We start from the raw sequence: 17,605 nt of genomic DNA, 5'->3' as shown, positions 1-17,605 counted from the left end.
CGTCGAGCACCATGCGTGCAGCAATGGCTGCTGGGTAGCCGACGGTCTTGGCCATGGCGGAGAAGCCGTCGGTCTCGCCGTACACAACCAGGCTGATGTGTTTGGTCTCCAGCTCGCCCGTCGGGTGGCGAAGACCCACGTCGTTCCGCATGATGATCATGTCTCGCTCGCCCTTATCTGAGAGAGAGAGAGAGAGACACAGAGAGAAGAGAGAGACAGAGAGGGGGGGGGTGAGGTGTGAGAGGGTGAGAGAGAGAGAGAGAGAGGGGGTGAGAGAGAGAGAGAGAGAGAGGGGGGGTGAGAGAGGGTGAGAGAGAGAGGGGGGGTGAGAGAGGGTGAGAGAGAGGGGGGGGTGAGAGAGGGTGAGAGAGAGGGGGGGTGAGAGAGGGTGAGAGAGAGAGGGGGGGGTGAGAGAGGGTGAGAGAGAGGGGGGGTGAGAGAGGGTGAGAGAGAGGGGGGGTGAGAGAGGGTGAGAGAGAGAGGGGGGGTGAGAGAGGGTGAGAGAGAGGGGGGGGTGAGAGAGGGTGAGAGAGAGAGAGGGGGGGGTGAGAGAGGGTGAGAGAGAGAGGGGGGGGTGAGAGAGGGTAAGAGAGAGAGAGAGAGAGAGGGGGGGTGAGAGAGAGGGGGGGTGAGAGAGAGAGACAGAGAGAGAGAGAGAGGGAGGGTAAGAGAGAGAGAGAGAGAGAGGGGGGGTGAGAGAGAGGGGGGGTGAGAGGGTGAGAGAGAGGGGGGGTGAGAGAGAGGGGGGGATGAGAGAGGGTGAGAGAGAGAGAGAGACAGAGAGAGAGAGAGAGGGAGGGTGAGAGAGGGTGAGAGAGAGGGGGGATGAGAGAGGGTGAGAGAGAGAGAGAGACAGAGAGAGAGAGAGAGGGAGGGTGAGAGAGGGTGAGAGAGAGAGGGGGGGTGAGAGAGGGTGAGATCACTACTACTGCAACTGTTACTACTGTTATTACAACTATTACTGCTGCAACAGCTACTAGTACTACAACTACTACTAGTACTACAACTACTACTAATACTACTCCCACTGCTGCTGCTGCTGCTAATAAGCTTACTAATAATACCACTACATCATTTTGCACTTTAACATACAAAAAGACTCTTTATACACATATATACACATAACACATGAAAGACATAATAAAACCGAGGATTTCATAATGTAATATATAATATGTAATATATAGTTATATTGCTCGATCTCAACTGTCCTTTTTTAATCTCCCACTTTGTAGCTTTTGTTTTGAAAAGTGCTCTATAGATAAAGTTTCATTAATCACTGTCAGATCAAGCTGCTGAAGTGAAGAGATGCACACGTTTCTAATTCATCTCTTCTCATCTCTCCATTTGTCTCGTTCATAAAGAGCGTGCGTCTCACCGTAGGAGAGTTTGGCCTCCAGGTGCTTCGCCAGCGCAGCCAGAACGCTCTCCGCCTGCGGGACCGGCTCCTCGCTCAGCATCCCGAACCTGACGCGCACGCACAACACAGAAAAATCAAGACTTTTCCTCACAATAGAATAACCTTCACAAAGCAATATTAAAAGCCTCAAAAGAAAATTACTCTGCTTTAACACCCCGGCGGCGCTGCGGCCCACACATCCTTGGCTAAGTCTAAAGAGATGAGCAGTTGCTTTTTGTAGCTGCTTTTGCTGGTGAATTGAATAAATGAACAACAAGTCATTGAATTTCAGCTCCGAGCGCGCCGGCTTTTTACCCTTTTAACGGCACAAATGGAATGTTTCCAACAGTTCACTTTTACCGTTTGAGGAATTCACGTTTCAATGCCAGCGCCGGCCTCTTCCCTTCAGCGCCGGCGGCAGGGGGAACAATGGCGGAACAGAGCCTTGGTCTGAAGAGACCCTTCGAAAAGTTGATTTAAATTGAAGAGCGTGCGCGCTACACCACTTCACACGCCGTCATTAGGCAGCGGAGTGGAAGCTGTGTGAGGGGCGGCGGCGGCGGCGGCGGCCTTGCTCTCGCTCTCACAGCAGAGAGGCAGCGCCACAAAACATCTACAGCTCAAACACTCGTTTCAAGTCTTCTCCTGACCCACAGTGCAAAATAACCACAATGCATCAGCAGGGGGTCGACAGGGCTGCTGATCAATACCGATGACCAGAGGCGGGGACTCGAGTCACATGACTGGGACTGGAGTCAGACTCGAGACAGTTTTTACATGAATTCCTCCATTACATACTTTACAAAAATATTAAACTTGTAATAGGACTTGTAACAACTTTTTACTGTAGTCTACTCTTTTACCATATTACCATTTACCAAAAAATTGTTTTAATTATTTATTATTATACACACATATACAGTATATACAGTCATGGGCTGAAATGTATTTTCATCCCACAATGTTTTGATAATCTATTATGTGACTATTTATTACTTTTTCTTTTTTATCCCATGTTTATCCATCTAAATGTTATTGTGACGCTCACATATTCCAGATGATCTGTCAGCTGAAGGTGAAACTTAATAAACTTAAACCTAAACCTTAATAGCTTGAGACTTGACTTGCTGCATGAAGAGAAGACTTGAGACTTGACTTGACTTGGGTTCTGGTGACTTGGGACTTGACTCTGACTTGTACTTTGATGACTTGAAAAGGTTTCTAAAGTCTTGACTTGAGATCTTGTGTTTGTGTAAATGACTTAGATTGAAAGTGATGAGATTTGTTCCAGCGGACGACTGAATTTAAATTCTGTTTTCTGAATTTGTATGGAATGATTGAATTTACTGAAGTTGAAACTGATTATAGAAATCAAACTCATGATGCTCTTACCAAGTTTTTATCCTATTAAAACCATATTGCATTGAAAAGTCCTAGATATTTAGTTTTCTTTAAGATATTAAATTGATACTGGACTCTTGATTTGTTCTGACTTGACTTGCTGTTCTACATTTAGACTTGAGACTTGACATTAATGACTTGGACTTGACTTGGTAATCTACATGTAGACTAGATTGAGGTTCTCACCATCTGAGCGTGTCCATCCTGAAGTCGTCCTGTCCGATGCGTTCGTACACGGCGTCTTCAAAGGCATCATGGGAGATGGAGGAGGACACGCCCATCTGCGTACAGAGCAGCTCTTTCTGCAAGGAGAGAACAAGTATACACTACACTGTTTCCTTCGATACCTCCTAGCTCCTACACTGTTTCCTTTGATACCTCCTAGCTCCTACACTGTTTCCTTCGATACCTCCTAGCTCCTACACGGTTTCCTTCTATGCCTCCTAGCTCCTGTTTCCTTCTATCACTCCTAGTTCCTAGACTGTTTCCTTCTATAACTCCTACCTCCTAGACTGTTTCCTCGTTCCTCTCTACCTCCTAGACTGTTTCCTAGTTCCTCTCTACCTCCTAGACTGTTTCCTAGCTCCTCTCTACCTCCTTGATTGTTTCCTATCTCCTCCCTACCTCCTAGACTGTTTCATTCTATAACTCCTACCTCCTTGACTGTTTCCTTCTATACCTCCTCTTTACCTCCCAGACTGTTTCCTAGCTCCTTTTTACCTCTTAGACTATTTCCTAGATCCAACACCTCCTAACCCCTAGACTGTCTCCTTCTATAACTCCTAGTTCCTAGACTGTTTCTTTCTATACCTCCTCTCTACCTCCTAGACTGTTTCCTAGCTGTTCCCACCCAAATGAGGCTTGTGAAGTGTTTTAGGATTTAAAACTGAGATCATCTCTTTAGTTCTACATAAAAAACTCTTGGCTCGGTCGTCCCTTTCCTCTTGATATAGCATCGGAAGGATAAAAAACGGCATTTCCACTGAAAACCTCTTCAGTCAGAGAGTGGGATCCACTGACTGTGTTTAAGCCGTTAGTGGATACGAACGTCGGCTCGGGTTCGAGGTTCAGAGCGCTGAGCTCTTCATCTCCTTTAAACTGGAAAAGCCTTCAGTGTGCAGCAGCCTTGATGTTGACAAGCAGCCATTGAAGGTAATGGACTCTTCCATTGATAGACTTATACAGCAACACAGCTCATTTGAAAAAGGGATTGTATAGAGATAAATACAATGTGATGCTCAGAGACGGCCTTTCATGTGTTCTGATGTTCTGAATACGACTATTTTCTGATCTTTTCGTGATGTTATTTGCACCTGATTTCATTGCAGCATTGATTCAATTCATGACTTTTTTTTGTCGTAACGCTAATTACTCGTCGCTCACCCAGGAGACGGGAGCGGAGCTGTGGTCCAGCATGGCACGCGGCTCGCTGTTGATCAGACCCAGTTTTACAAAACCGCTCATGGCCTTGGAGAAACCCTGCAGGATAGAAGAACACAAAGCCGACTGACTCGAGACGATAAACAGACCCAAGTGACGGCGTACATGCGTGACGTGCAGAAGAATCACAGAACAAGAAGGTAAAACAGACACATGAGCACCAAAACCAGACCACTGGAGACTCGGAGAGTAGAAAACAAGCCGCCTGTCTGATGGTTCCAGGTTTCTGTTTCAACAAACTGAATACCCATGAATACCCATGTTGTACCCAGTACTAGCAAGGTGTACCTGATAAAGTGGCCACTGAGTGTAGTTCACAGAGGACTCGAATATTAACAACAATGAAATAACATTAGAAACAATCTCCCAACAATCTCCCAGGAACAATGAACCTGGAGGCATAAACTGCTGCTGATGGTTTCTTTAAATCATCTAATTACATCCAGCATGCACTGTAAAATAACTGGAGGAAATGTAAACTAGATCAGTGATTCTCAACCTTTTTCATATCAAGGACCCCAAATTCAGTCCACATTAGAGCCACAGACCCCCATTTGATGAGATTTTGTCTCTCGGACCCAAATCTGAGAATATTTTTATTGTCAGATATGATTTTGTCCAGAACTCTATGACTGTCTGTATTGCAGGTAGAGAGATAACAGAGAAACTATGATCAGAACAGTCATTCTTCTACATTCTCTAACTGTGTTAACTTCTTGTAAATGAAATAATGCTGAAGTTTTTAGCATCAGTTTGCTGGGGACCCCCTGGAACCCCCTCAAGGACCCCTGGTGGTCCCCGGACCCCACGTTGAGAACCACTGAACTAGATGTAGACAGAAGTAAATAGGCTTTAACTCTAAATGACACTGGGACTCTCCATTAAGTGATTCTGATTCAAAGTGATTTGTTTTGTTGCCCAGTGCGAGGCTGTATGTGTGTGTGTTGTGTGTGTGTGTGTGTGTGTGTGTGTGTGTGTGTGTGTGTGTGTTGCTGCACCTTGAAGCGCAGCGTTCCTCGGACCAGTGTGTGCGCCCCCTGGATGCCGTACGGCTCGGCGTACTTGGTGCTGTCGCGGTTCGGGAATCCCTCCAGGCTGAAACCAGGAAGGAAATCCATCGCAGCCGTGGAATCCATCAGAGACCCGCCGGCCGGGACACTCACCACCTGGGACACACACACACACACACACACACACACACACACACACACACACACACACGAGGACAAACACATGCACACACACACACACACACACACACACACACACACACACACAAGGACAAACACATGCACACACACACACACACACACACACACACACACACACACACACACACACACACACACAAGGACAAACACATGCACACACACACACACACACACACACAGCCAAGAGTTTGGTCTTTCTGGTTTCTCCTCTTGGTTTAGGCTGACATAAATACACATTTTGAGATAGAAGATATTTACCATAAAACATGCAGTAACTTAGTCAGTTTTTGGTGCTTTGAGGCCACCGTACCTGGTTGTCCTGCAGGAAGATGGCGGGGCTGATGGTGTTGAGCAGGACGCCGTACGGACTCCAGCTGAACTTGTAGCGAAGAGGATTGTCCGAACACTCAGGAGCAGGAAGTCCGCCGCAGAACGAGCTGTAGGACTCCACCTGGACCACAACACCACCCAGCATGTCAAACACATCCACTACCACCTGGACCACAACACCACCCAGCATGTCAAACACATCCACTACCACCTGGACCACAACACCGCCCACAGCATGTCAAACACATCCACTACCACCTGGACCACAACACCGCCCAGCATGTCAAACACATCCACTACCACCTGGACCACAACACCGCCCACAGCATGTCAAACACATCCACTACCACCTGGACCACAACACCACCCAGCATGTCAAACACATCCACTACTACCACCTGGACCACAACACCACCCAGCATGTCAAACACATCCACTACCACCTGGACCACAACACCACCCAGCATGTCAAACACATCCACTACTACCTGGACCACAACACCACCCACAGCATGTCAAACACATCCACTACCACCTGGACCACAACACCACCCAGCATGTCAAACACATCCACTACTACCACCTGGACCACAACACCACCCAGCATGTCAAACACATCCACTACCACCTGGACCACAACACCACCCAGCATGTCAAACACATCCACTACTACCTGGACCACAACACCACCCAGCATGTCAAACACATCCACTACCACCTGGACCACAACACCACCCACAGCATGTCAAACACATCCACTACCACCTGGACCACAACACCACCCAGCATGTCAAACACATCCACTACCACCTGGACCACAACACCACCCAGCATGTCAAACATCCACAGCCACACCGCTCATCTGTTTACAGCTGCACTAGGTGACTTTGCACGTTGGCGGCCCCAAGCGGCACAGTGAGGCAAATTTCAACTTCATTACCCAGAAGCCCTGTGTGGTGAGGTCAGTAAAGCGGTCTGTGCTGCTTTATAACCAAAGGAAACCAAAGGAACCAGAGAGGAAAAGGTCTAACGCCGGTGAGTCCTTTGAGCTTCCTCTGCTGCTGTTGGGTTTCCTGCTTAAAGCTGGAACCCAGGACTTTTCTCCAGAAATAAATAGTTATTTTATTAATTGACTTGACTTAAACCCTTTTGCTCTTTGGGGAGCATGGGTCATTCATGAACTTTTTCCAGCTGGTTCGGTGTTGGGCGGACTTCTCTGCTTCCTTCCAGGACATATTTTATTAATTAGGTTACACAATACCAACTGGCAGTATTACCATGGCTGGCGACTCTCCATAGACCGCTATTGAAATTTTTGACCAGGTAGGATGAAAGTCTGCTAACTGTCCAGCTAACGTTAGCCAACACAGGTTACCTGCGCCAGGTAGCTGAGTGCCGCTAGCTAGTTAGCACACTAGCTAGTTAGCACACTAGCTAGTTTGCACACTAGCTAGTTAGCACACTAGCCTAACCAAAGAGCTTACACTGAAAATTTGGCCAACCTGACTGATATGCTAGCGGCGCACACTATAGGCTGCTGTTAGTGTCAAGTCACAATATTTACACCATAAGTGATGTTAATGCTAATTAATTCTAATTTCATTACAAAAGTGGGGAAATCAGGGAAATCCCAGATTTCATCTTTAACGCGTTAATCTGCAAGATTCATGTTTTGTTTCTCTTGGTTTTGTGACTCTTCTGGTGACCAGCGGCCGGTGCTTTGGTGTTTTGCGCTCGGCACTGACCAATATTATAATGACTGCCACATCTTCATCACTCCTCATCCTCCCTTCTCATATTGGAGTGTTTTTTATCGAAGATGTTCGCTCTAAATGGAGAGGAGAGGAGAACCTGGTCCAAACACATCAGTATTATCTTTTAAATCTGTGACTTTGCCATCAGGGCTTCAACTCAATAATTCAAATTCAAACTCAAATTGCTGCTCGTGTTTATAATTTGTAACATCGGCCGTTTTTGGACTGAAATTTGAGGAAATGAACAAGCAGGAGACGCACGGACCATCAGTCTGTTTGGTTAGTCAATCTGGCTGCCAGGAAGCTTCTCTCCGCATATGTTGAAATAATCATTATCAGCACTCACACATACACTGTAAACACACACACACACACACAGTAAACACACACACACACACCCGGCGCTGACTCACAGTGCAGCCGTCGGCCTTGGCTTGGTCGATACACTCCATGGCCAGCATGTGGTCGATGCCAGGATCCAGACCCATCTCATTCACTATGGTGACGCCCGCCTGCTCCGCACTGCAACACACACACACACACACACACACACACACACACACACACACACACACACACACACACAGTCCATGACACACAAAACCCATGCACTTCAGTAGACTAGGCATCTACCAGTCTACTTTTCGTTTTGTATGTTTATTTTCTATTATACATTCTATATACGTTTCAATATACATTTTTCATTCACTTTTCCATATTTTTTCATACTTAATATATTTTCATATTTTTGGCATATTTTCATATTTAACAATTTTCTTTAATTTCTTTGTCTCAGTCTGTTCTACTGCTGCCACTCTGCACAAATGCTGTAATTCATATATTTTCATCCTTTTTATTCATATGTTTCTATTTAATAAACTGTTTCTTCTCTCACCTGAGCTGCAGCTCCTTCATGGCGGGACTCAGGTAGCTGGCCGTCACCATGTTCACCTTCCTCTTGATGCACTGCTTGGCCACGACCGGATGGAAAGCGTACGGCAGCATGCTGAGGATGAAAAACATTTAGATGTCTTGTGCATCATTTCATACACATTTCCTGTAATTCAGCCTGACACATTTAGTGTCTTTGGAAATCTTTGGATCTTGACTAAAATTTAAAATAAAGTTCTGTGGTTTTGAACGAAGCTCGGCCGCGCAACATGCGTTTGTAGTGATGGACCCACCGGTGGGACCGGTGAAAAATCTGTGTCCATATGTATCACAGTTCATATATCACAACTGCACAAAAGAAGCAGCGTGCTTCAGGTTGAGTTCCGTTAGCCAGTTCCATTTTGGAACCGGTTCAAAGTTGCTAAAATACCTGGATTTGTTAAGCTCAGTTTAACAAATCTCTTGAATTTTTTTTTTCCTCTCTGTTCTACAACAGGCGGCTGCAACTGATGATGTGTGGCTGCACTTCACTAAAATCAATGATCAAACGGCAAAATTACCTAAAAAGATTCGATAAGGGATTTGAAAGGATTTGGATTCAATAAGCAGATTCAATACTGGATTCAGGTTCGATAAAATGCTTTCGGACCCCAGGCGTAACGTTAAGCGTGCGTCACGGCGCGGCGTGCCTGCGGTGCGGAGCGGTGCGGAGCGTACCTGATGACCAGGTCGTGGTCTCTGACCAGCGAGTCCAGGTGTCCCTCCTGGCTGGTGACGTCCAGCATGACGGGCACGGTGTTGGGATACCGGGCCGCCAGCTCCTCCGCCTGCTTCAGCAACACTGACGCTGCAGACAGACAGAGGAGGTCAGCAAGAGGAACCACGTGAACACAGAGACAAGCTGTCACTGGAACCTGCAAAACCCGAATGGATAGAACGATCCTTCCACTGTTTGTCATGGTAATTTGGCTAGTACAGCATAAAATGGCGATTATGCAATTTTAAGGATTGTGAGAACTGAGCAGATGAGTCTGTTAGCAAACTGTCAGAACTCAACTGGAAGCTAACGTTAGCGACGAGGCTAACGTAGCTTCATCACAGACTGTACTTCTCTCTCTAGCTCTTCTAGTCAACATTAGCATGTTAGCAATCCATGGCAGCAAGGAGACAGAGAAGCTGCTTTGGTTCTTGCTGTAAAACCTCTCAGCTCAGTGACTTGCTGCGAGTCTCTTTATACAGAAGCTAGTCCAACGGGTCACAGCAAGATGGCCGCCGTCCAGGAACGTTGATTTGAATGGGAATGACCGTTCTGTCCATTACAGTTCTGTGGTCTCAACTATTAACCCTTCCAAAGACCAAAAAAATAAAAGAATAAAAATTCTGAACAAACCTCAATAACATTCCTCATGAACTTATTAGATAATGTGTCACTTTTCATGACTGTCCCAGGCCCAGAGAACAGACGTACCTACAGTGACCTGGGTTCCCTCGTCCCGGGTCAGGTACTCGATGACGGGTCCGGACACGTACCCCGAACCCAGCAGCAGAACCCGCTTCATCCCGGCTTTCTTCATGATCTGGGCCTGTTCCCTGAACAACATGTGACACTCGCTTAGAACCACAGAAAACTTAACACACACACACACACACATAACGCATCGATGGGCTTCAGTCGCTGCGTTTCCATCCAACTAGCTGTCGAATTACAGGACAGAAGGTTTCAAACCACAAACCATGGAGACCGAGAGCCTGCAGGGTTTCATTTCAACTGTTTTCACTGATTAACAAGTTTCAACCCAGAGGTGTGACCAAGTCAACTTTGGGTCCCAAGTCAGTCTCAAGTCTTGAGGCACAAGTCTCAAGTCAAGACCCAAGTCTAAATGTAGAACAGCAAGTCAAGTCAGAACAAATCAAGAGTCCAGTATCAATTTAATATCTTAAAGAAAACTAAATATCTAGGACTTTTCAATGCAATATGGTTTTAATAGGATAAAAACTTGGTAAGAGCATCATGAGTTTGATTTCTATAATCAGTTTCAACTTCAATAAATTCAATCATTCCATACAAATTCAGAAAACAGAATTTAAATTCAGTCGTCCGCTGGAACAAATCTCATCACTTTCAATCTAAGTCATTTACACAAACACAAGATCTCAAGTCAAGACTTTAGAAACCTTTTCAAGTCATCAAAGTACAAGTCAGAGTCAAGTCCCAAGTCATGGTTTGAAACCCCTGTTCTAGTCAAATTTTGAAGGTCGCAAAAATACAAATTTGGTGCATAAACCAGCTTCCTGAAGGTTGGACGACGCTAACGTTGGGTCAGAAAACACCAGAAACCAACAAACTCACTTCCATCACTATTTATCACAAAATTCAGTTACAGATAAAAAAAAGCATTCCCATCTAAAGCGAGTGTCAAAACGGTTTTGCAATACTGAATACATTTTTATCGAAAACTGCTGTTTTTTATTCAGTCTTTCTAATTGGAAACTTGGATGGAAACCCGACCAGTCACCCAGAGTGAAGCCAACTTCGTCGTATTTCTCTCTCTTTCAGACAATAATTCACCATCATCTCCTGCACTCTCTGCACATTTTGTGTGACAGATAAAAGGTAAAAATGCATTTATTTGGGATTTGTTTGAGATCTATGCAAAGCTCTAAATCAGTGGAAAGCTTATCTTGACATTTTTCTGAACGTTTACATTTCAGAAATTTGGATTAACAGAAACTTAACATGGGAAAGCACTCATCCTCCTCGTTTCATCTGAATTAAATGACTTCACAGACAAAGAAACTTCCTCAGACTTTATGTTTAGGTTGTTAGCGGTCGGCTTGCTTCGGGTTTTGTGCATTATCTTAACAGCAAAGCCAATATGAGGAAGGAGAAAAAGATAAAAAAGATAAAAAGCTGTCTAGCTAGTTAGTAATCGACTTTGGAGAAAAACATGTTGGTGACTGTTATTATATAAAAGCTATTATACCTTCATGGTTATCGTCTGTATCTCAGATCTACTGCATCACTGTTTTACCAATAATCACAGTAAAAAATGCACTTTCAGGCACTATTGCTTTAAAAGATGAGGCACTTTGATGGGTTTCAAATTTGATTCTTCTGGGTTTTTTTTCAATTTTATACATTAGCAAAAAGTCTGCATGCATAGATCTCAGACAAAATATCCAAATATTCTGGAACACAACAAAATGCGCAAAAAGTCAAGGAGGATGGAGGGTGGAAACAGTTTTGATCAACTCAACCAAACAGTTTCTCTGTGGCTGATGAAGGTCTGGACCAGGAACACAAGGGGGGTTGGGGGGGGGGGAGGGGGGGAAGGATGATGCAAGCAGGGGAAAAAAAAAATCAGAACATTTTTGTTTGATTATTTGGTTAAGTGAGCATTTGATTCAAAAACCATACAGTTCCATCAGCAATCCACACTGAGGAATATCATGCAAATGTGTTGTGACATAAAATCCTTCTGATTAAACAGAAACAACTGGATTCAGTTAACAGTCTGTGATTGTGCATGCTAGATTATCCTAACACCATAACACAATAGAGGCATCACCCCTAATGGCCCCCCTCCCCCTCCTACAAATCCCCAAGGAGTCGGAGGGATGCGCTCGTTAGCCTTGGCCTAATTGGAAGCGACACTGCACACGTGCAGAAGCCGCAACAGGACTGGCTGGAGGTCCGGCCGGCCGCGGAGCCTCGCTCCCTTAATTAAAACACAGAGACGGGGGCCGCACTGCTCCCTCAGGAGGATTTCTCCCCAAGTTTACATATCTTAAGGAGCCAAACTCAATCAAAGGGATTAAGATTTCGTGGCATAGCTTGTCTGGAAAAATGATACTTAAGATCAATTAGGAAGAAAACTCATCAGTCTTACAAGTGGCCTAAATATGAGCAGAACGCCTCGGTGTGAGCGGCGTCTTCTGCAGGAGGATTTGCTGCCACTTCCAGCTCAGCTGCACTCGGAGGCGGATGCTGAGTGGAAGTGGAACAGATTCAGATCTATTCACCCGAGCCAACACTGTTTATATGGAACTCCATAGTAAAGCTGCATAGGGTGTAAGCCTTGAGCCTGCATGTTAATACTCTATGGAAACAAAGCAGCATTGACAGAAGAAAGTGTGATGTGTGTTTGGCTGCAGGCTGAACAGATGACCCGGACAGACTGTAAAAGAAGAGCTGTGATCCAGAGATGTGTTCTACCAATCAAGAGAACTTAGCCAGAGTAATAAATCAAAGAAAATGAAAAGGATAACTCATTGGGGAAAAGAATATTGACAGGAATTTCCAAAATTGGACTGAAATGTTTAACAGATGTGCATTTATATTATTTTAATTTGCATGCCAAAATTGGGAGACAAAATGAGATGGGATGCGACAGAAGGGTGACAGTCTGTTTTCATAAAGTGAGAAAAAAAGATGTTTCACCCCTCTCCAGCGCCTCAGTGATGCAGCAGCGGGCCGTTAGCGCGCTAGCACGCTAGCCAAGCAAGGTGTTAAGGCAGAGGCAGGCAGCACACCGCAGCACTGTGCAGGAACAACCACAAGGTGACCGTTAGTCGCTACGCCGGCAGGCAGCACCCGGGACGCTGCTGCAAACTGTGTTTCGTCCGGAGCGAAACAGCGCTCCCCCTGCTGGTGGAGGACACTAAATATTACACACCACTGTGTAGCGCCAAAAAGACGGTGGATGGCGTTGATTTATACGTGTCATTACCAGCATCCAAAAGACTTCTCTACAAAACGACCTAGTAAGCGTTTCATTTTTGTGTTTGGTTTCCAAAAGGCTCAAACTTTCACCCTTCCTCCTCGGTCTTAGTATCATGCAGACGTCACCATCAAAGTTCCAATAAAGTCCTTCGTTTTCCCACAACGCAGCTTTCGGGAAATGGGAGCTAAAGCTAATGTTAGCTCGCTGATGACGTCGACGGGTGCACACGGTACTTTGCGGGTTAAGAAGCGAGTTCTGGGTGACAGTTAAGTTTAAATTTTGTGTAAAACAGAACTCGCTTCTTAACCCGCAAAGTATCATGCGCACTCCTCCTCTCTCACAGGTCTTGGCATTAGCTTTAGCTCCCAGCTCCCAGGACTTTATTCGGGAATTCGGGACTGTAGATGCAGCAGGAATTGAGTTGTGAGGTAATCGCTCTTTCCAACATGGCTGAACAGAACGTGAACGGTAAGAAATTTCATACAATAAAGCCGAAAATTAACCACAAGTATAAATTTAAAAGACACATTCCTTGCTAACTATAGTGCTGCGGTGCTCAGTTTCCTGTGGCGTTTACATTCATAATCCCCTAAAATAGCCGAAGATTGTTTGCTAGCTAGGCTATCGCTAGCTCGATTGCTAACGTTAGCCTAGAAGGCCGGCAGTGTGTGTAAACAGTTGAGGAAACGTTCTCCAATTTTCCGACCATAAAGCAGGTGAGCGAAACTACTGGGAAGGTCGAGTTGTGACGTGTTCCTGACTCGGAGAAAAGTACGACCCGACATCAGTCGGATGCAGGGAAGGCTTTAGGAGACTAAGACTGGAAACTAAACACAAAGATGAAACACTTGGTGGGTCGTCTTGTTTAGAAGATTTTGGGACGCTAGTAACGATACGTATAAATAACCGGCATCTAGCTTCTCTTTGGGTTTCCCTGTGCTAAGCGGGACGAGTTGAGGAGGGAAAAAACACAACACAAACGGGAGGCTACACAGCACAAATATCACTAAGTATTTGCTAATCTTGCATGCTATAAACTGTCATTAGCAACTACAGTTAGGAGAGTTAGCACAGTTATTTGTCAGCTACACTAGCACATGAGACACAGACGGAAAGTGTTACCTGTCTCGTAATCTTTAGACATTTCATCCTTAGATTGGTTGCATTACCTCGTAGATGGAACAGGCATGTGTGCCAAAGTAATTTTTTGACATGTATATTAATCTTTAAAAAAAAAAGTGTTCTTTCTAATATGTAGGAAGATTAAAGATAAAATCGCCAAACACGTACAAATATGCTTAGAACACTGAAAACATCACTTAATATTGGATTAAATATTCTGCAAAAGTGTCATATTAAAACAAACGTTAAACACCAAAAAACATCACAAAGCAGTGACACAAAAAACATGTAAAAAAATACTTAAAAAGCAAAGGTGACATTCATTAGGAAAACAGTTCCAGTCTTTGATTCCTCGAAATAATTCTTACCTTTTCTCCCGAAGTTTTTCAATATATTCAAACTTTGGGGTAAGCTTTCCGTTCGAGGTGATGACAGCCTGGACAAAACAAAGTAATGAACACTATTTTTGAAAAATATTTCAGAGTGAATAATCTTTTTTGTAGAGTTCCAAAAAAAACAGAAGGCCACCATTTGAAAAAGGTGACATCGACTCTTACAAAATCTTTTTTTTCCTTTCACAAAAATTTTTGTGAAGAAATGTAAAAGATGGTAGGTAAGTAAAGCAGAAGTCCTTGGTGGACAAACACCTTTGCAGACTGGGTCTGAAGTCGTTTTTAAAGATACTGAACGATTTGTTTTCCAAAGCAGATACAGTATATGGTGTTTTGGAAATGAACTCTTCATTTACAGTAAAATATTTCAGTTCCCTTCTACTTACGTCTCTGACTTGCGGGCTGAAGTCTTCTTCCTCCAGCGTCCTGGTGGCGTCCGACGGCAGCTGATGAGGACAAACACTGGATTTACAAAAGAACGGGAGAACGCCTGAATCCCCAAAAGGCGAGTCCCGTCTCCCCGGGGTTTTTTTTTTTGCTCAGTTCCACATGCAACGCTGTCGCAACTCTCTCCCATAGGAAACTGAACCAGAAGTCTGGTAGAAGCGGCAAAGACCGAGACCGAAGCCCAACAACACCGCCGGTTTGATTCGCCTTACCGTCAAAACCCGGTCTTACCATCTCCCAGATGTAGGGGAAGAGGCGATCTCCAAAATACTCCGTGGCCTCGATGGGCAGCTGGGCCGGCAGGTTGTCGATGGAGCACATGAGGATCCCGTTTCCCTCCACGCTGCCAGGACCAGAGAGACAACGTGAAACTGACGAGGGCGGATAATGTGAGGAGGTAGCGTTGTCACGATTTCAAATTTCGATACGACTTCGATACCGTTGCGAAAGATTGAATTCAATACTGAATACTGAAGTCAAAATTTTGGTATCGTAACAACTCTATGCAGGATAATATGTACTGTTATGTAGAAATCATGCATCTGGTTAGCTTTTAAAGGTCCCATATCATGTAAACAGGACTCCCCTCTCCTCTGTGATGATAAAGGAGTTGGATGGTCTATCTAAACATGGTGAAAGTATCAAAACTAGGGCTGGGACGATATGCTTATCTCCCGATTCGATACTATCACGATACTTGGGTGCCGATTTGATATGTATTGCGATTCTTAAGTATTGCGATTCTACAAGTATTGCGATTCGATATTACAATTTATTGCGATTTTCGTTTGCTTTTTTAACACTAGACCATGGGAAAAAAGTTGAATCACACACTTCTAGAGACTGTACATCATGAGTCATATTTCCAAAAGCAATGCACATCACGTCAGTCAGTCTTTCTGAGATTTATTTCAGCAGCATCATTGCTATACTGCATATAAAAGTGGTACATAAAATGTACAATAGAATGAATAAAAAATATATATACTTTTTTAAGTAAACTGCTACATTTAGCTGTTCCTGCTCATCAAGCTAGTGCTCAAAAGACTTCTGGTGCGCCATGCGATAGCCGCACTGACGAGGAGACATGAAGGATCCTTCATGCGTTTTTTTAAACATTTGATTTGGAGCAAAAAAAATTGGAAAACAGAAAAAAAGGCAAAGTTTTTTTTTTTTTTCTTCCCGTTTTCCAATTTATTTATTTTTTGCTCCGAATCAAATGTTTTATGGTCACGATTAATCTCGTAGTTGGTTGGCTTGGTTACAGGCTTAAAGCTCTTTATATAAGGATTTTCTGAAACGTCAATGGAGGAATGAATGGGAAATTCACTTCCTGGAACCGGAGCCGTTTAAAAGTGGTCGGTCACTGTTGAGCTCTATTGGAACGTCCTTCATGATGGCGGCTCATTTTTGGATGCCGAGTCAGCGAGGAGACGAGGCCGCGAGGACAGAGAAGAGGACGCATTTTGGCCAAATGGAATGCACCTGAGAGCTCCGTGCCAAGTCAGCAAACTTGTGTGGATTTACTTTGCATTACTGGTTCTTTTTGCACATCCGGTACTTTCACTCATTCAGTATGATCGGCAAACACTTTTGGAGTTACAATTGTCAGCCAGTTCAGACTTAAAGCCAACTTTTGACATCGCGGACCACGTACTCCCCTGGGTCTTTTGTTTACCTGTGTCCGACGGAGGAAAACAAAGAGAGGGAAGCGCGCCGGGGCTCTGTGCAGAACCCAACAGAGAAACAACAAACCCCCTCTGCCCAGCATTCTGCTAGCTAACGTTCAGTCCTTGGACAACAAAGAGACGAGCTGCACGCACGGATTAAACACCAACGGGACATTAGGAGCTGCTGCGCTCCGGCGTTCACCGAGACGTGGCTGGAGCCCAGTCTGTCCGACTGTGCCGTCACGCCGGAGGGTTTCTCCTATCGGACAGACAGAACGAAGGACTCAGGCAAGTCGAGGGGAGGGGGTGTGTGCTTTATGGTTAACTCTTCGTGGGCCACGGATGTCTGTGTCTTAAATACGCACTGCTCCCCGGTTCTGGAGCTGCTGCCCATCAAAGTCTAGACCCTTCTACCTCAACACAAATAGGCTACATTTCGCCACCTGCTGGATAAAAGCGGTAACTTCTTTCCACCTCGTCTAATAAGCATAGACTAAAACGAAGTAATTGAATTTGAATTATATCGATTCAGGAATAAAAAAATCGATTTAAAAATCGTAATAAAAAAAAACGCGATACTTAAGTGAATCGATTTTTTTTCCCACCCCTAATCAAAACGCACGGTCGCCAACTAAATCCACACAATCCATATTAGAAAAGCGAGCCTCTAAACGAGCCGTTTGGACTTCCGTAACTTTGTGGCGTCACAAAGGTTCGCTCATTATCATTTCTGTAAGAAATAATAGACTAACAAAGTGTTTTTTTCAAAGCGGTCGAGCGGTCGTCATCGTTTATTACCGGAGAGTTTTCCCTACCTGTAGCCG

The 17,605-nt window shown here is 44.7% G+C and overlaps 1 protein-coding gene across 1 annotated transcript in view; it reads right to left on the bottom strand.

The window, feature by feature from the left end:
- Positions 1-17,605, bottom strand: part of aass (aminoadipate-semialdehyde synthase) — a 31,612-nt gene that overhangs the window by 4,399 nt on the left and 9,608 nt on the right. The window contains exons 11-23 of the mRNA XM_078282871.1: positions 15,343-15,454; positions 15,051-15,110; positions 14,641-14,708; positions 9,895-10,016; positions 9,144-9,273; positions 8,431-8,541; positions 7,949-8,057; positions 5,762-5,902; positions 5,239-5,406; positions 4,184-4,279; positions 2,987-3,102; positions 1,379-1,467; positions 1-177 (exon numbers count right to left, since the gene is read on the bottom strand). Of these exons, the coding sequence (XP_078138997.1) occupies positions 1-177; positions 1,379-1,467; positions 2,987-3,102; positions 4,184-4,279; positions 5,239-5,406; positions 5,762-5,902; positions 7,949-8,057; positions 8,431-8,541; positions 9,144-9,273; positions 9,895-10,016; positions 14,641-14,708; positions 15,051-15,110; positions 15,343-15,454 (1,499 nt within the window). The remainder of the gene's footprint in view (positions 178-1,378; positions 1,468-2,986; positions 3,103-4,183; positions 4,280-5,238; positions 5,407-5,761; positions 5,903-7,948; positions 8,058-8,430; positions 8,542-9,143; positions 9,274-9,894; positions 10,017-14,640; positions 14,709-15,050; positions 15,111-15,342; positions 15,455-17,605) is intronic.

This window comes from Centroberyx gerrardi, chromosome 4 (assembly GCF_048128805.1).
Source record: "Centroberyx gerrardi isolate f3 chromosome 4, fCenGer3.hap1.cur.20231027, whole genome shotgun sequence".
NCBI lineage: Eukaryota > Metazoa > Chordata > Actinopteri > Beryciformes > Berycidae > Centroberyx > Centroberyx gerrardi.
This window is presented reverse-complemented; position numbering and strand designations above follow the sequence as displayed.